At 40.9% G+C, this 20,247-nt stretch overlaps 1 protein-coding gene and 1 long non-coding RNA gene across 4 annotated transcripts in view; both read right to left on the reverse strand.

Moving 5' to 3' along the window:
• Positions 1-11,186, reverse strand: part of ptprbl (protein tyrosine phosphatase receptor type B, like) — a 34,583-nt gene extending 23,397 nt beyond the window's left edge. For 2 of the 3 annotated variants that reach the window (XM_080438757.1, XM_080438756.1), the window contains exons 1-4: positions 11,085-11,186; positions 9,419-9,820; positions 5,929-8,123; positions 3,825-4,110 (exon numbers count right to left, since the gene is read on the reverse strand). In XM_080438757.1, the coding sequence (XP_080294883.1) occupies positions 3,825-4,110; positions 5,929-8,123; positions 9,419-9,820; positions 11,085-11,157 (2,956 nt within the window). In that variant the 5' untranslated portion in view covers positions 11,158-11,186. Of the gene's footprint in view, positions 1-3,824; positions 4,111-4,471; positions 4,887-5,928; positions 8,124-9,418; positions 9,821-11,084 lie in introns of those variants that run through there. The other variant, XM_080438758.1, reaches the window with a different exon arrangement.
• A 362-nt stretch (positions 11,187-11,548) lies between these two features.
• On the reverse strand, positions 11,549-15,359 carry LOC308091693. Its single transcript, XR_013933736.1, has 3 exons — positions 15,231-15,359; positions 15,020-15,071; positions 11,549-11,878 (listed from the first exon to the last, which is right to left on the reverse strand). It is a non-coding gene; the product is annotated as an uncharacterized lncRNA (long non-coding RNA).
• Positions 15,360-20,247: the final 4,888 nt, after the last annotated feature.

A 20,247-nucleotide genomic window follows, 5' to 3' on the forward strand; every position in this document is an offset into this window, starting at 1 on the left:
GTGTGTGTGTGTACATGCGTACGAGCGTGAGTGAGTGTGTGTTGTCACAGCTGGTTCTTGCCATGACAAACATTGGGGAGGATACCAGGGTAAAGGTAGAACAAAAGTGTATTTATTAAATAAGGCCTAAGAACAATCAACTAAAGAGGGTGAACAGAACATATTAACAACGGATCCTATGAGGTGTGGAGTCAGTAAATCAGTAGTGTAGATGTGCATGTGTGGAGCATAGTGTAGTGCAATGCGTATGGATGGAAAGTAAAGTCAAACATAACAGGGGCATGGAGAACGGCGTAGAGCTGGTAGAGACAGCAGGTCTGTCTCCTCTGGATCTCAACTCAAAATGCCATGGGCAGGGCTTTTTATAGACTCCTGGTCCTTGGTTCTGGTGACTCATACCGCCCCCCTAATACGCGAGGCGGCCATGTTTTTTCAATTACTTTTTTCATTTATTTTTAATATTTTTTGGGGAAACTGAAAAAAATAAAATACAATAAAAAAAAAATTAAAAAAAATGAAAAGAATTCTCTGAAAAACACGGCCCCCTCACGCATTAGGAGGGCAGGGTGAGTCACCAGAACCAAGGACTGGTGTTTTTGATGAATCTAACATGGTTAGAATGGAGTTTGAAGTTACAATGGGTTTGTATGGGAAGGGGGCGTGTCTGATACAATGAATATCAAATATCTAAATACTGAATCAAGCAACTTAAAAACTGTCTGGGGGGCTCACAAAGGCTTGAGTAGATGTAATTTTTGAAAGTGAAATATCCCTTTAATAGCAAAAGGCAGGCACTACCATATACTAGTGAACAAAAGGAAAGGGTCTGCACACCGTCTTAATGCTCCCAATTTGTTTTTCTTAATTAAGCTGTAAAAAATAACAACGTTTCGGCCAATGTGGCCTTCGTCAAGTATACTCCAATATATGAAGTGGTAAAAAATAACAATGTTTCGGCCGATATGGCCTTCGTCAGGTATACTCCAATAAATGAAGTGGTAAAAAATAACAATGCTTCGGCCGATGTGGCCTTCGTCAGGTATACCATATACTACCCAGACTATAATGTGGGGCATCACAGTGTGTGTGTGTGTGTGTGTGTGTGTGTGTGTGTGTGTGTGTGTGTGTGTGTGTGTGTGTGTGTGTGTGTGTGTGTGTGTGTGTGTGTGTGTGTGTGTCGTGTGTGTGTGCGCGCGCGCGCTCGTGCGTGTGCGTGCGTGCATTCGTACGTGTGTGTATCCTGTCATTGTGCTCTAATAGAAGGCCAGCGATGCAGGAGCTCGATAAGATTGTTTTGGTTGCTTTAAAGAATGCAGCGTTTTCACTTGGAGGCCTGCATGTATCTCAAATGAGTGTTCGCCTGCTCAGGAAACAGTAGAAACCAGTCAAAATGGAGCTGAGAGGACGGGATGGGAGGTCGGGTGGGTGGGGGGGCAAACCTCCCACTGCTCAAGCAGAACTACGACCTTTACTTAATAACGGCTTCCTCCCCAAGGGCCCTTCCTTGCTTCCCAAGGAATCCTACTGGCAGATCGACAAAACCCCAAGGACAATGACTGATAACAATGCCACAAAACCCAGCATCATTGTAAAGATTGTAGAGTAGACCACTCTGAGATTTGTGTTGATTCTAATGACATGCTCACAGCAAACACATTCAAACAAATACTGTTTTAGTCTACAAATACTGTTTTAGTCTACAAATACGATATCTAGCTGTTACTGCCATAAATATCATTAAAGTTTTTTTCCCCCCCAGTAGAGAAGTGAACAATGACCTGGCAATAACTACAAAACACAAATGTGTAATTTTCACCATCTAGAACATTTTTTTTTAAAATCTCACTCCAATCTCTAGGGGCCAACTTTGAAATTGACAAAGTCCTCTGTGCTTTCTTTCTCTCTCGATCTAATCAAACACACAGCATGAAGGCCCCTTGTATCCGTTCATACAGAGAAACAATACAAGGCGGGAAGCAGAGACGGGGTGAGAGGGGAGGGTAGACGCGCCGTGGAACAAACACTTAACATTAGATGGTCGTCCACATTGTTCTTGACTTCTCATTTTTACAATCAAACATGATTTGAGACGCAACACAAACTGTATCTCCCCCCTCTCTTCCCCACAAACGTTTTCTGGCAAGGCTTTAATTCTTGGCAGCTCACTGAGGTTACGGCCTTGACAATGTACAAAAGGATGTACAGAGGACAATTTAATGAAAAAGGAGCAGGGAGCTTTAGTTATGTTGGCACACTATGAGTCGTGTGTCGACATGACACACATAAACTTTGATGTTTCATCTCAGAATAAACAATGCATTCTAATAAACACAGGACTCATCTGTAAAAGAGAACGTGCCTTGGCTTCAGTTACACTTTCCTGTTTAAATGAAGGTATCTTATTATTAATAGCTTGACCAATCATAATTACACATTTATTAAGTTCATAACACTTTTGCCCTCTATTGAACAATACAGGTATGATAGCCTATGTTATATTTCACACACAAAGATTAATAAAGTTTGATCAAATATAAGAAATGGCATGATTGTTCATATAGGATCAGTAAGCTATAGTCAGACTAGAGTTGAAGCATTAATTGAAGATCATACTCTTATTAGCCTTTTATAATCACTTCAGATATAATAATAATTGATACATTGATTGATTAATTGATTAATTGATACATGAATAAATAAATTATAAACCAAAACGATAGTAAACTTTACATAACGATTTTTCATCCTCAAGCATTTTGTCTTTATATCAAAGGCATGAAAATGTGTAACTTGTAGCTACAGTATACCACTTGGGATCACTAGTTTGAATAACTTGATATTCATATTTAATATAAATTGATATCAATAATCAAAATATTTAATTTAATTTGCCGATCTGGGCTGACAAATAAGTTACAATGTTGCTTACAAGTTCCATGTAAATTCGAGCTATTACCAGCAAAAAGGCATGTCCGGACACTAATAAATCTTGGCCATGCAGAATATTAGGCTACACCAAGTTTAAACACAACGAAAATACATGTCAGATCTTTTCAAATTACAATTATAAACAGAATTATAATTATAATTATAATTATTGTTATTGTTATTGTTATTATTATTATTATTATTATTATTATTATTATTATTATTATTATTATTATTATTATTATTATTATTTCTAATAATATATAGGCAGTGGTGTAAAGTAACTAAGTACATTTACTCAAGTACTGTACTTAAGTGCACTTCTGAGGATTTTTTACTTTACTGGAGTGTTTCCAATTTTCTATTACTCCACTACAGAGGCAAATATTGTACTTTTTACTCCGCTGCAATTATTTGACAACTTTAGTTACTTTGTAGATTTTGATTATTATTACACAACATACATTAACCACTTCAGCCCTACACCGGCTATTTGAAAGTAGCCGATCTACAAGCTCACAACATGTCCAATGCAATGCATTGTGAACTTGTAGATCTGCTATTTTCAAAAGATTTTTATGCATTTTGAAAACTTGTGAAAATGGGACATTCTGAATAATGAGTACTGTTGGTAGGCTACTTTAAGTACATTTTTTATGCCAAAACGTTTGTATACCTCTACTCAAGTGAATTTTAAATAGCAGACTTTTACTTATAACAGAGTATGTTTTACAACGTTGTTATTGATTGAGTATAATTTTTCCACTACTGGGCTACCCTACGGATTAAACGTCGGGAAAAACATAAACAATAATAAAAAAGAATTGTAAAAAATAAATTAATAATAATAATAATTTAAAATCATAAAATCATAAATAATAATAAAACAGACTGACCTGTTCGCACTGATATGTCGGCTCGCTCTCCATCCTTTGTGGAGATCACCCCCAAACGGTGCAAAGTCCCAGGATCCAGACCCAGGATCTCGCAGACATGATCATATGATCCATTCTGTTGACAGCTGTCTGTCACATCATCATCAGACTGAGTATTCTCATGATGAAACACTGTGAAGTTGCAGCCTTCGCCGGCGCTGGTCAATGTGACAACAATAGAATCCGAGTTGGCATTGATTTCTGTTAAGTTGACTGAGCACTTCTTGGCAGCTTCGGTCGTCTGTATCTGAAAGGCAGTTAAAATAACGAACAGGCAAAGTAAACACAATGAACGCAGTGTTATTATTAGGGAATGTGTGCAGACAAAACGCTCGCCCCAAAACACAGTCGCACCGGGGCAAATCCGGCGGTATTCACCTGGTAGGCTATTCCTTCCTGAACGTAACCTCAGTAAACTATGCCTAAACCTACCCTTATTCCTAAACGTAACCTCAGTCAAACAATGCCTAACCCTAAACGTATTTCTAACCTTAGTTATCACCAGTAAAACAAATACAAGATTACAAAAACCGCTGGTCCGCCAAAAAAAAAATGGGGGCGAGCGTGTTTTGGGGCAAGGCTTCCGGTTACCGGCTACAGTAGCTCACCTCGAAAAGACTCCACAGTAAACCAAGTATCAAATAACGTGTTGCGCATTGGAGCATCGCGGTCGTTGGTTTAAATCGGTCCGTTCGGTTATTAGTAACAACGGAAATTCCAGGGATTTTACAAAGTTGGTTGTCATAACTAGTTTCTGCAAAAGCTAGATGGTGCCTCCAAGCTGTCACTATACAGCCAGGTCCCACAACACAACTACATAGTTCTCCCCTCAACCGCCTCAATCCATAACATCCAACCAGAGACAGCTGATGGAATGACAAGCTAACAATAACCTGCTTGTTAACGCCCAATTATCCACCCTCTAAAAAATTAAATCTGTGGAAATAATCAAAATGGTATATCCTAGCTTTAAGTGTTTGACAGCGTTTATCAGCTAGCCCGCAGACCTTTCTCTAAGGGATCTGTCCTATCTTAAACTTTCACTAAACTCTCTAACAGAAGCAGGCAGTCTCTCTCCCCTCGGCACCCCACCATGCACCCCACCCTTCTTTCCTTCCTGCCTGCCTTGGACTTTCTCTGAGGACCTTTAGCCGATCAAACATGAACCAATTAGGCCCCCATGAGCCATTGTTATAGTAGAGCAGCAGTATATGAGTTATGATTTTCCCTATTTTCCCTCGGAAATAGGAAACAGCCTTAATTCCTGGGCCAAAGAACATCACCCTAATAATAGCACAGATGAAAATGTTATCTTATTGAGAAAGAATAGCCTTCTATTCAAAACCCAAGGTTGCAAAGCCATTGTTCAAATTATTTAATTTCTGTGAAGTACACGATAGGTTTTCAATGAACCAATGTAGCCTAACTCAAGTTAATAAGCCTGTATTTTTACAAATAGCTAGGTTGCAAAATAGCTTGACGTTTCCAACTGACTTTTAGAGTGCATTATTTTATTGTAAGTATTTAATTGTATTATCATATAATATACATAACAACAATCTTGAACTTGAACCTGAAGTTCTGAATAACGGCACCAGTAGAAAACACAGACAGACAGACAGACAGACAGACAGACAGACAGACAGACAGACAGACAGACAGACAGACAGACAGACAGACAGACAGACAGACAGACAGACAGACAGACAGACAGACAGACAGACAGGGGGAAAACATAATCCCTGCCCACGGCCAAACACAAAAAAAGACATTATAGCTAGCTGCCAACATCTAATGGCGAACCTCTGGAGTTGTTGAAGACACTTTTCAAATCCATTGAATAGGCTTACAGCACCAAGTAAATTAAGCTGCTCCCTCTGGCCATTATTTTATCAATATGTTGGTGTGCATTAATGTTGCCATTTTCAAGCTGTCCTGAGCTTGCTTCCAAGACACAGAGCGAATAGACAATTACCATCTTAGTGAGCATTAGTGAAGAAGATGGATATAAGGAGAAAAGGTTGAAAAGGGGTCAAGTTCTCCTATAAGAAACATCATAACTTACCAATTGGGTGGTGGTCGGTTCTGGAGTCGTAGTTGGATATGTAGTTGTAGTTGGAAATGTAGTTGGATATGTAGTTGTGGTTGTAGTTGGTGATGTAGTTGTAGTTGTGGTTGTGGTTGTAGTTGGATATGTAGTTGTAGTTGGATATGTAGTTGGATATGTAGTTGTAGTTGGATATGTAGTTGGATATGTAGTTGTACTTGGATATGTAGTTGGAGATGTAGTTGTGGTTGTAGTTGGTGATGTAGTTGTAGTTGTGGTTGTGGTTGTAGTTGGATATGTAGTTGTGGTTGTAGTTGGTGATGTAGTTGTAGTTGTGGTTGTGGTTGTAGTTGGATATGTAGTTGTAGTTGGATATGTAGTTGTAGTTGGATATGTAGTTGTAGTTGGATATGTAGTTGGATATGTAGTTGTACTTGGATATGTAGTTGGATATGTAGTTGTACTTGGATATGTAGTTGGAGATGTAGTTGTAGTTGGATATGTAGTTGTAGTTGGAAATATAGTTGTAGTTGGATATGTAGTTGTGGTTGTAGTTGGAGATGTAGCTGGATATGTAGTTGTACTTGGATATGTAGTTGGAGATGTAGTTGTAGTTGGAGAAGTAGTTAGATATGTAGTTGTAGTTGAGGCAACTGTTGCAGGAAGTGTTGTGGTTGTTGTGGGTGGTATTGTGGTAGTTGTACTGGTCGTTTTGGCTGTGGTGCTGATGGTGGATGGTGGAGCAGTGTTTGTTGTCTGATTGGTTGTCATAGTATAGTCAAAGGATATGGTTGTAGTTGTACTGGGTGTGGGAGTGGTAGGTGTGGTTGTGTAAGTAGTGGGAATGGCTTCAGTGGTGGTAGGTGTGATTTCTCTTGTTGTGGGTGCAGCTGTGGTGATAGTGGATGTGGTGGTGGAGATAAAGGATGTGATCATGGGAGTGGTGGGTGGAACTGTGGAAGCTGTGGTTGTTGACTCAGGGGTAATTGTGGTTGGTTCTGTGGTAGATGTTGGACCATTTGGAAGTGTAGGACCTGCTGAGGTACTTAGTGCAACTGTATACGTTGTAGATGGGGTTAAGGTAGTTGTAGATGTGGTTGTTGATGTGGTGGGTGTAGCTTGAGGGGTTGTCGTTGGGTCGACCTCCACTGTCGATTTAACTACTGACTCTGTTGTCAAAGGCTCACGAGGAGTTGTAGAGGGAGCTGGGGTTGATGGCTGATCTGTGGTCATTGTGGGAGGGGCATACATTGTTCTAGATGTGACCCTGTCGTCCGAAGTCAAATATGCCATATGTGTGGTGGCAGAGTTTGACTCACTACTCGAAGTAGAAAAATCAACAGAGGTTGATGAGCCAACAGTGGCAGTTGCTTTCGTATCAGACATTGCCATGACCTCAGAAGTAACTACTGAATCTGTCTTGTCACTTCCATGGGGCACAGAGGAAACTGTTAAGGAAACCACATTCACAGCAGAGGGTGAATTTGACACCAGCGTATCTCCATCAGAGAAGGTGGAAACTTCTTGGAGTACTGACGGTGTCTTGGCCAGGGTCCCCGGTTCAAGTTTGTGAACCGAAAAATCAACAGAGGTTGATGAGCCAACAGTGGCAGTTGCTTTCGTATCAGACATTGCCATGACCTCAGAAGTAACTACTGAATCTGTCTTGTCACTTCCATGGGGCACAGAGGAAACTGTTAAGAAAACCACATTCACAGCAGAGGGTGAATTTGACACCAGCGTATCTCCATCAGAGAAGGTGGAAACTTCTTGGAGTACTGACGGTGTCTTGGCCAGGGTCCCCGGTTCAAGTTTGTGTCTGGTCAAAATGCTTACTGATTCCTCTGTAGACGAGTCAGTGGAGCTGCTGGACGAGACAGTATGAGCTGAGCTGGACCAGACAGTATGGCTGCTGTTCAAATCCAATAACTCAGTGACAGAGGTTGAGACGTTTGGAACGAAATCTGACGTTGCCGTCCTTCTAGTTCGTGTCTTCTCAATCTCATTTATGAAAGTTGCAGTGTTGTTTGGAGTTGTCTGGTCATCATGTGATGTGGAGACTTGTTGTGGTGTCCTGAGGGTCTTTACTGTATTTGACAACTGTTCATCAGTTTCAGTAATGGGAGGAGTTCTCATGACAGGGTTGGTGCTGCTGGTGAACCACAGGGGCTTATGGGTGGATGAATACAATGTAGTTGAAAAGGGCGTTGTGTCTAGAAAATAAAGGGAAATGCATATGAATAAGAGAAACCATACAGGAAACACAGATGAAACAAAATATGACTTTGTATGTCAAATGTCTCACTTCAAATAAGTAATATCAAATGTGTATAAGCTCCAACAATATAGCTGACTCTATCATTCTATTAATCTTGCATTGAAGTTTTGTATTCATCTGTTTTGAAAGGCTGCAAACCGAAATTAATATTTTAGAAAGTCAGGGGTTAATTTATTTATTTTCTGTCCTGTGGAAGCATTACAGGATTTTTTAAATGATGTTCGATTCACAGGAAAGACAGGGAAGAAACGTGTTTTTGCGTGTTGAAATGAAATCCAAATTAAAGTTGCCCCAGAGCTAACACTGAGATGTGTTGAGAAGGACATACTGTATTCGAAGTGACCTGTCCACAACTCTTTTCACAACAGCAGGAAATCCTGTCCTGTCATGCACTATTCTATTCTATTCTATTCTATTCTATTCTATTCTATTCTATTCTATTCTATTCTGATCTGTTCTTCTTTCTGACATAGTCTCATGGATGAAAATTAGACCGTACAGAATAAAATCCAGAAATATATCCTCCTGAGTGACTCTGAGAATTTGAAAATGGATTTGGGTACATTTTTACGCTCTCAGGGTTAGATTAACACTCTGCCTTTTACTTGTGGAGTCTTGAAGTGTGTGTATTGTTTCACTAACATAACATGTCAACACCTTCTGTCAAATTGTTGGCAAACCTCTGGACCAAGGGTTCTCTTTCAGTCACCTTTTGTGACCAACTTTGGCAGGAAGAACACTGCTGACGTTTTTCCTGTCTGAGTGAGTGGGCCGATAGGGCACCGACAACAGCGTGCAAGGAAGTAGAACCAAGAATGTCATCCTCTGCTGTGTAAACCCAAAGATGACTGAGTGAGAATGTCATCCTCTGCTGTGTAAACCCAAAGATATTGGGAGGCATTCAACAGTCCACAGGCTGAACAGTCAGTCATTGCATTTCATTCTTCAGAAATCTGTCAATTTGAACTTGTAACATAGGCCTGCCACTGATTTGTTAAAAGCCTATAAAAGGCATACAATAGGCCTACACTGACTGCATGTTAGTGGCTCATGGTCACCTACAACAACAACAACAACAACAACAGCAGCTGCTGCAGGCACACACGTGCACACACGTGCACACACGTGTGTGCACACACACACACACACACACACACACACACACACACACACACACACACACACACACACACACACACACACTACCCACTACTCACTCAAACAGCTCACCTGTGCTCGGACACAGAGACCTCATGACGTGTTTCCCCCCAGAGTCGACGTCGTACCCGGTCCAGTTAGAATACCTGGGGTCTCCCCTGATCACCAGTCTTATGCCCTGTTTCTTCAGGTACATCTGCGCCTCCGCCAGGCCGAACGTGCCCCTCGTGTCATAACACCGCCACGCGGGTGCGTCCGAGCATTCGTCCAGGGACACGAGGCGCGCGTGGCGAGGCAGCGAGCTGCTGGGATTGGCCCACAGACACTTGGAGGTCATGGCGTGGAGCAGCTTGGCGTCGCTCGTCCATCGCCACTGCTGAGCGGAGCTGGTCACGTCGCACTGTCCGAGGATGACGGTCGCTTTGTGGGTCGACAGGCACAGTTTCTTCGGTGTGTGCATGATGAGGAACCCCGCTGGAAAGCAGTGGTGGAAAAAGTACTGAAATATTTTACTTATAAGTAACAGTATCAATTGTGCAATGCAGAAATACTCTGTTGCTAAGTTAAGGTCCAGTAGGCCTAATCAAAATTGACTTGAGTAAAAAGTACAAAAGTATTGGCATCAGAATGTACTTAAAGTACCAAAAGTAAAAGTACTCGTTATGCAGAATGTCCCGTTTTACAAGTGTTCACAATGTATAAACATATTTAGAAAATTGCCGAAGTATATAGGCCTAGGGATAAAGTGGTTAATGCATGTTTTGTAATAATGATACAAATCTACAAAGTAACTAGTAACTAACATTTTCAAATAATTGTAGTGAGGTAAACAGTAGCCTACAATATTTGCCTCTGAGATGTAGTGGAGTAGAAGTAAAAATCTAGAAAATTGGAAGTACACCAGTAAAGTAAAAGTCGGTGCCTCAAAATTGTACTTGAGTACTGTACATGTACTTAGTTACTTTCCACCACTGCCCAACACAAACCTATTTCAAATACGATTCCCCCCCCTCAAAACTTTCTTTTGACAGCTTCCTTTTGTAAAAGTATATAGCCTACATAACTGGACATGGCATCAAATTGTGTCATTCGATGTGAATGAGTGTATAGGACTCATTTAAGTCACACAAAAAAGAAGGAAAACTAATCAAATCCTTGTCAGTCATTGCCAATGCATTTTGGCATTAGCACATGTAGGTCTGATTTTCTTTTTCTTTTCTTATACCACAGTTTGCAAATCAAAATAGTCTATAGCTTAAATCAGAACATTATCATTTTAATTACACGTAAATGGGAATTAGTTAATTTAATCTGACCAAGTGAGTAAAAAAAAAGCCAGAAACGTCCTCATGATAATCAGGTTAAACGTGTTTAGCTAAATGACAGATTTTAAATGAGGCTATTAATTTGATAACCCGAAGACTAGGTACAGCATTAGCCAAAAGCGTTTGTACAACCCATAATAATATAAGGATGAACACTGCTCTTTCATTCAAAAGCCCAACATCCTCCTCATTCAGATTATTTACGAAAATGTATAGACTAGCCCAGTGGTTCTCAAACTTTAAAATGTCATAGTCTCTCCTTAACTCTGACAGTATACACATACCAAATGGACTGGTCCATTTAGAACCCCCTCAAGGAACCCTGAGAGTCACTGGACCCCACTTTGAGAACCACTGAACTAGCCTATAGTAAGCCTACTACTGACACTTCCAGTACTTGTAGCTATACTTACACGTAGAGGCGAGTCGCAGAAGCATAAATACAACAAAATATAAAGGTTCCATTTCTCTTTGGTACAGTTTCATGCGTCCTGCTCTGTGTTCAGATGAGCAGAGTAGAAGTGGTGAAGGGAAGTGCGTCTTGTGGGGAGGAAAAAGTCAGTGACCAGCGCTTCCTTCAGCTCTATTGTTTTGGAGGTTTCATAGTAAAGCTGTTCAGTGCTGCTCAACGACATGGAAATGCGCCTCTTTCGGAAATACCACAGTACATCCCAGATGTCTGAGTGCTCTGATGAACCTGCTGCACAGTACAGCGTCAATTTAAGTGTACAAATAAGTACAATAAGCACCTTGTGACGAGGTACAATTTGTAGGCTATATTATTTTCACACACTAAACCAATAAACAGGAATACAATGACAAGACATAAACTTGATGACCTTTGTTTTATTATATTATATATACTTGACATGCCATATTTCTGAATACCATGTAAATATGTTTGTATAATCTGAACATACAGTATAATAAACTGATTTTAATTCTGAGGCCTGTACAATTATGAAGGTAATGCATTTAAATCAATTTCATCTACACATAATAGAAAAGTTTTATGTCAAACACAGAGCAGCTAATTATTTTATTCATTGAAGATATTCATGTGACTGCCACTGCAAAACTACGCTAAAGCAAGCTGTTATACCTGTCTATAGGACTTAGCAACAATAGCCAGACAAAATTGCTCCTGGGTTCATCAGTACAGGACAAAAAGTTCTGGCAGAAAAGCAGCATTCTAGGAGATAGGTTTCTGAGGAAGAGACAAAGAGAGGACAGTATTAACCATTGTTACAACTACTGTACATAGTAAAATCCTTATGGCTCCATTCAGTTCCATTCGCACTCTCACTGAGCAAGTCTTTGATTCTTGAGATGTTGGCTATGGCAAAAAAAAAATTCCAATATAGATTAGACTTGCATAATGGCTTTGGGTTAATACATAATATCATTCCAGTGCAGTGAGTTCATGGAGGTTACAACGACCTGTGTGTAACAATAACCAGTCAGCGTTTCCTCGTTTGATTGTAAATTAAATGCCTGTGGGTTGGCAAGGAACTTTAGCCAGAAAAACAACTGAGGTCATTTGAACATTGACCAGTTATGAATTTTTCAGGAGAACCACGTTTCAGGCAAGCTCACACTGAACACACACTGACTGGCCCTTTGTGGTTTCATATACTGTACATACAGATACATGAGCATAATAGCTACGACCAGGGTTCATTTTGTGAAAATAACAGAGGGGACATGAAGCTCACAACGTGTTACATCAATAACAGAGGGGACATTTTGACACATTCTTTGTCCTTATTTTGCAAAATAGGGACTTCAGAGTTAGTGTGGTTAAACATCTCTAATAAAATTGTGATATTACCAAACATAAATATCAAACAAATCAGACCAAAAGGAAATGCATGTATTTACAGTATTTCAGTCTGACCAGAAGCAGGGATAAAACATGAAAGTGAATGACAAGAAGAGGGGGTATCAAAAGCGTGTCTTATGGGTTAGGGTTAGGGTTGAGGTCCCACAAAGCAAATCGAATTCTGAACACCTAAAAAGTTGGGAGATTTCGTTGTTTGTCTGAGACAAGTATGTTAATTGTTAAATTAAATTGAGTGTTTGTTAATTTCATGATGAAGTCACCCCCCCGTCACTAAATCCCTTCCTTCCCACTACCACCATGAGAATCATTTGGGTCAGCAGTGTTCCTGGCCTCCAAACAAACTCCTTTTTCTTCCTCTTATCTTCAGGAGTACCGGTCTCTTTGCGGGACAGTGCATTCGGTTAAACCGACCAACTACACCCCCTCTACGACTTCATCTCCATCTCAGCCTGTCGACCTCCCCATCCTCTTCTTTTCCTCACATCCTGTCATATACCAGGCAAGAGGAGGAGCAAGGAGGTGAAGGAGTAGTGTGTGTGTGTCCACGTGCGGGGGGAGGCAGGACATGGCAGGACATGTTCTCCATGTTCTCCACCCTTTCACATCCTCCCTCTTTAACTTCCACCCACTGTACTGCTGTTATCATTCACACACACAGCAGGCAAAACCTGCTGGAGAGTCCATTAGTTGTCTGATGATTAATGCATTGTAGAAAGCTTTGCCGAGCCATGTGGCTGATGGGCAGGCTGGGCGCCGCCTTACCCATTATCCCTAAACTTCTTTGCCATTTTTTACTATTTTGAAAAACATTTTCAAATAGTTCAACTAGCAGATCTACATCGACACGTTGTGAGCTTGTAGATTGGCTTTTTGGGTAAGGCGGCGCCCAGAATAGGGCCCACGTCTTCTATATGAGAGATATTAAATACTGAACTTCAAGTGTTGAGGACATGTAATGTTTTGAAAATAACCCCTCCAAATTATGGTAATCAAAACTCATGCATCTGAGATGATACCACCAAGATGTTTTGAAAATAAATGTGCGGAGAAAAAACTCTATAATGCAGTCTCCTCAAATCTACAGTACTTAGGCACGTCAAGTGTTAAGCTGCAGTGACAAACGGAGTTAGTAAGTTAGTAAGTAAACGTACACCCTCTGTAACTGTCCTGTACGCCCTATAAAAACACAACACAACACAGTCTCTCCACATATGGCCTGCTTCCTTGTTTAACCACTTAAACCCTATTTACTTTGTTGACCGGGGTCAACAAAGGGGTCCCTGGTATACTTGGTCCCCTCGTTTTTCCCACTACACCACTTGCTGAAAATATGAGCTTGCAGATCTACTAATTTCTGTGAATGTTCAGCTATTATGACATTATGCCCAGAATAGGAATGCTATGGTTCATGTTGTTAATGAGATTTTATTATTTGTTAACGGCCTTCACTCAAATCAAATCAAACAATGATTTCTTTCAGCATTTTCAGCAAGCCCACTTTATTCTCTTGATTTTCTTGAATGTATTTTCATACATCATTCTTGAATAGATATACTGTATCATAACATGATTACAGCGCATCAACAGGGCAGAAAATAATAACGGCAATGGATTCTGAACAAAGTGGACCACCCCTGGATTTTCCATGAGTATGTCTGAGCATCATTCATTTTTGTCAGCTATTTGTGTGATCTCTCCTCTCCTCCTTTTTCCTGCCTGTCTTGCTCAGGTCCCCAGAGTCCAACTAGTGTTTCCCCAGAACCCCTGCATATCTGTATCCTCACTGAACCGTATGACTGGTCCAAGTACAGCCCACGTTCAGAGTCAGGCTGGTACACACTGAATTAACTTTAAACTGTGACACCAAGTAAAAATAACACACAGAACAATTGGTAATGAACACAGAATCAAACTCACAGAGAATGTATAATGACTTTATAATGACAAATTGAACCCAGTGCAGTCTCCTTTAAACCTGCTCTGTGTTCAGATGAGCAGAGTAGAAGCGGTGAAGGGTTTAAAAACTACCCAGTGAAATTGAGTGTTAATGTAAGTCAGACTTAAATTAACAGGTTAAAGGGGAAATCCACCCCTTTTCAATATTTAACTATGTCATTAATATAGCATAAAGGAGTTGTGTGGAAATAAGAAAAAAGTTCCCCCCTTTCTGTGTTGCCTTGAACTGGAGGATTGATTGTGGGTTTAACATTGCAAATTACACCATGATGAGTCATCACGTGTAATTTGCAATGTATTGAAAAGGGGTGGATTTCCCCTTTAACGGTTAATTTGATCGTCTTCAGATTCCAAGTAATCTTTGTCACGATCATCTTGATCACAATAGGCTATCTTGTGCAGTGAAAAACAAAAACTTTAAAAGAAAGTGAAGTTTGAAATGGAAGACCTCAAAGGATTGCTGTCCTGAAAGGTCCCAGGTCCAAGTGACAGGATAATCTTATTATTAACATGGTTACGTCATGCTGGCAAGTTTTATAAATGACTCACCTCAAGAAAAGGATGGATGGCCATGCTCATCCTGTCAGGTCCTCTACAGCAGCTGAACAGGAATACATAAGCAGAAACAAATCAAATCAAACGGTCTGATGTTTTGCTGTAATATGATTCTTTGGCAGCCTCTAATAAACAATGATGTTAACAAAACACATTGTACTACCTTCTCTTCCAAGAACCGCCCACCCCCACCCCGTTACAGTACCTGGTGTATGTGAGTGAGCCTCTTAGCTCTTCCTAGCCAGGGTTGGAGTGTCCATTCCTTAGTGGTCCCCATTGACTCCCTGACGGCCCATTGTGTTCTCTCTGAGGAGAGAGGCGAGGAGACGGCAAGTGACGACTGAGGTGGGCAAGGTCCCTCGGGGTCTGATAAGTAAGAGAGAGGAGGAAGAGGGTGGGGTGAGGTCAAGACCAGGGCATTCCAAGATGGCCCGATTTTCTAGGACCCTCTCCTCTTATTTATTTCCTAGCTTATTACCTGTCCTAGATTTTCCTTTCCTTGATTTGAGCTCTTATGCAATCACTGTGAAACTGTCATCCACTGCATTGTTGGAAACTAAATGTATTGTTCAAAGGCAGGTTGACAGAAGCTGCTCATCCCTTGCATAGTAAAAAAAAAAACTATCTTATACAGTACAGCGCAGAGTTACAAAGACATCAGGTCTAAGATGATAGGTCTGTTCTTTTAGATAGAATTTAATTATATGAGATTGATTTAATTATGAAGTTATTAAACTGTGAGCTGATACTATCCAGAAATGTAAGATTACTCTGCTGTTGCACTCCTGGTAAGTTGTTCAAGCATATTAGCTAAATGAAGTGTTCACAGTACAATTCAGAGGGTATTGACCCAAATGAGTGTAACATTTGTTGGATGTAATTTATCTGCAAATTACCTGAGTACTTGAAAATACACTGCATGCATATGCAGCTATGCAGTAAGTGCAGCTTTGGACAGGCTACACTTGCTTCACAAGAATATTGTAATGACACAGTCATCACTAAAATGTACAATTCATTACTAAAAAGTACAATTCAATACGCATTCAGTCCTGAAAGCAGAAAAGCTAATATTATACATATATGGTGATATGGTGCAAAAGTAATATGATTTTCCAATATTATGCACCGGAGGAGCAGCGTTTCACAGCCCTCCAATCCGTGTCGTGCAGAACCTGCTCTTGTATACTTAACCCTGCTCCAAAAGTGTCCTGTTGCTGATTGGCAAGAAGGAAGTTCCACCCTCTTCAGGAAGTCATGCTGTATAACCCTGTCTGCATAACGGGCCTGGACAACTAACCCAGACCGCCAACCAGCACATATACTGTACATGCACGCATGAACGCACACGCACACACACACGCACACGCGCACGCGCGCACGCACGCACACACACACACACACACACACACACACACACACACACACACACACACACACACACACACACACACACACACACACACACACACACACACACGCACACACACACACACACGTGCACACCCTACTGTATGTAACCAGAGGATTAACACAAACACACACTTAATACACTCACATACTGTTCGCATGTATGTATGCACATAGATAAACACATGCATAGATACTGTACTCCTCTACTGTATATACTGTACATACAGACTATAGACAGCATGTCTTTTCTTTGGGTCCAGCTGGATACAATCATTGTACAGAGACTAAACCAGGGTGTTTCTCTTTCTCAGGTGAAAATACATTCTGTTTAGCTGTTTAGCTAATATTCTGTATTCAACTGTAAGAAAAGAAGAAAGAAAGCAGTATCGCCTTGTCTTGTAATTTCTCCATCTCAAAAGGAAAAAGTAACATGATAGTTGAATACTGAGGTAATTTTCTTTACTCTTTTTTTTACAATATATATTATAATAAATTATATTATTTACTAGTATGTAGTATGTTACCACAATTATGTTACCATGTTATGATTTGTCTTATCTAAGTACTTGTCTATTCTGCACAATACTAATGTTGTCGCTTAACGTTAACAAACAAGGTAATGTTTTTATGATAGATCCTCTTGATATCATCTCTGTCGCACGCACGCACGCACGCACGCGCACACACACACACACACACACACAAGGGAACACAAACAATCTCTTGTCCTCTACCCTCCTCACTCACTCACTCCTTCCCTGCCTCTTTCACGCTCTCATCCCTCCATACCTCTTTCTCTTCCTCACACCCCCCCATCCCTGCCTATTGCAATGCTATGCTGTTGAAAATGCTAGAATGAAAATGCTGTTGTCTCTCCCTCGGCTCATCTTTACTGGCCTAGTCATAAACCTCTTCCTCTCTGTCTGTCAGCTCTGTGCAGACCGGGGTCTGCCCCAACGCCGCTCATCTCAGGAAACGTCCCCGTTCCTTTGCAATTAGACGTTTCCTTGGCCAATCAGCGCATGACGACCTTGAACGCATGCCCAGACCCTGACCACTGACCCCATGTGGACAGATGGATAGGCTGAACTGTCTGGGTCCTGAGGTGGAGAGCCAATCTGGCACGCTAGCTCTGTGTCAGAGTAGCAATATCATTCAAGTCTTCTGGGGAACAATCTGGTAGGGAACTGGAGCCCATTCGGCAAACATTTCATATAAAATAAAACATTTAATCTTTTTGGAGGATCTGTCTTGAGAGATTATTATTATAAATGAGAAAAGCCTGCACAAAATTTAAAAAAATCATGGGTTTAGTTGAATACTGCACAGTATTGACATTGAAAAAGGAAGGGAACTACTACTGGCTGAAGAAATGGAGTGCAGGAAGATCGACCTCAAGCTCAATGCCAAGGTATTGACAGTTAACACGGAGAATAGGCAGTCGAGGACTTCAAATATCTCGGGGCCTGGACTGCTTCAACGGAACAGGACCTGAAGGTCCGGAGGGCACTTGCCTGGAATGTCCTGCATGGGATGAGGAGAGGGTGGAAATTAGACATGGGAAAACACCTTAAGATCGTAGCTACAGTGGAGTCAGACTCAGTACTGCTGTATGGGGCTGAGACATGGACCCGCCTCACAGCACAACAGGGGACACAGGGGGGTCCCCAAATGATTTGGGGGGGTCCCTAGATTATATGCTTAATGTGAAACATTGTTTTCTCACTCAACAGTAAACTAACCGACATACAGTATAAGTGTATACAGGGTATCGGCACACTTCTACACTTTAAAGTGACAATTTAAAGACTTTTAAGACCTTTTTAATATCTCTTAATACCTCTGAAAGACAAAGAAATATGACCATTACTGCATCAAAAGTAATCAACAAACTATACTATAAGAATAGTCAAACATTGGCCAAATTGTCAAATATTATGAGAAGAACGAGACAAAAGAAAAGAGCTTGTGAGCTTGTAGATCTACTATTTTCACAATATTTATCTGTGGAACCGAGTCAAACAAAATGTAATGCCTCAACTACAATTCCAATTGCTTGTCAGGGTGGGGGGTCCTCAATATGATTATTTTGGGGGGTCACGGCCTGAAAAGATTGAGAACCACTGCTCTACAGGGGCCTACCGCGGGTGGGTCACAGACAAAGTCAGAGAGAGAAGGATGAGCCTGGCAGGGCACTGAGTCAGGCATCTGCATGGAACTATAGTGGTAAGCAAACTGACACTATGGGAGCCAACCCAGGGCAAAGCCAAAGGCGCACCACCTACGTAGATGGACTGCGGCGCGACAGCTTATAGCTAACAACACTGCAGAGCTCAAGACCCTGATGCTAGACAGGAGGGTGTGGAGGGCAGCGATTCAGGAGTCCCGAGTTGGTGTTGGCAGTTGGCTAGACCGCACTCTCGCGTATGGAACTCCCAAAAATGTACAAATGTGTACACTCTTCAGAGTTACATTTATACTAGATTTTACTGTGTGTACTGATCTGTATACAAAGAGGCTTGGAGTGTGACCACCACCATCCCTGTAGAATTCAAGTGATGAAGCCTGTGGTCGAATGTTTGGGAGAGAGAGAGAGTAACATCAGTGGTTGTGAGGGACAAGTCATTATTGGGTTGTTATTTTATTATTTAGTTTTGTGTTTAATTTTGTGTTGTTTGTTATTTTCTTATGTGCACACACACACACACACACACACGCGCGTGTGTGTGCACATAAGAATGTACAGACTCTCTGTAAAAGAGAGTCTGTGCTTTCATTGGATTACTAAATACGTTTAACTCAATGAAAATAATGTTGGATGAGTGACAATAAAAAGAGGAAAGACTGTGATGGTATTGCCTCTTCATCGCCGATATATACAATTTTAACTTTGAACATACCATGCAGAAATGTAGCATTTTCATTGTCTTGTTAGAAAGTAAGTGATGATATTTACATTAATCCCTTCATTCAAACATGGTGGACCACTGGTAACCACTGCATGGTAACCACTATCCAAACATTACATAACAGGTCTCAGTAGTACTAAGGGAGAAGGAAAGGGAGGGGGGTCAAAGGGCAAGAGGTTTGAGTACCTTTGCCGAGAGAATGTTCTGCCAATGTGCTGAGTGAGATACAGAACACCTTACATCCTGTGAAGCACTGTTTCCCAAACAGTTTCCCAAACAGTGGGTCGGGACCCATGTTTGGGCCGCGGACATATTTTTTATGGGTCGCGAATAAACATCCCCTTTTTTTCTTTTCCTACATAAAAAATAAAGACAAAAAGAAAAAGTATTTTCATCAATTAAAAACAATTCCAACATTTTCCAAAAGTATTTCATGAATAAAATAAAATAATAATAATAATTTCCATAAATGAAAAAAAATCAAATGGTGAAAATAGCAGACCCACAATGTAGATCTGCTATTTTCACTAGTTTGGGTCACGGAGAGACATGAAAATTCTTGAGCTAAAAAGTTTGGGAACCACTGCTGTAAAGGACATGAGACCTCACCCAGCCCAGGCTTTTTGGATCAGGCAAGGCTGTCAAGGCTTCAGGGCGTATAGAGGTCCTTCTAATAGGCCCATAGGACATGACTCTGTCTGCCCCCCTGGTCCACAGTTCCTTCCTCTCCTTGACCTTGTGGTGGGAACCATTGTTACATATCGACAGCTAATACTTTTAATACTAGACGAGGGACTCATAGAATTAGTCACGTCCCAGAACGCTCAGAACTTGTTTCAAGCTTATCCACCTGCAGGACAACAATGTAATTGGTTGTTGTTCCAAGCAATGCTGGACTCT

This window comes from Gymnoscopelus braueri (assembly GCF_963280865.1).
Source record: "Gymnoscopelus braueri genome assembly, chromosome: 9".
Classification (NCBI taxonomy): domain Eukaryota; kingdom Metazoa; phylum Chordata; class Actinopteri; order Myctophiformes; family Myctophidae; genus Gymnoscopelus; species Gymnoscopelus braueri.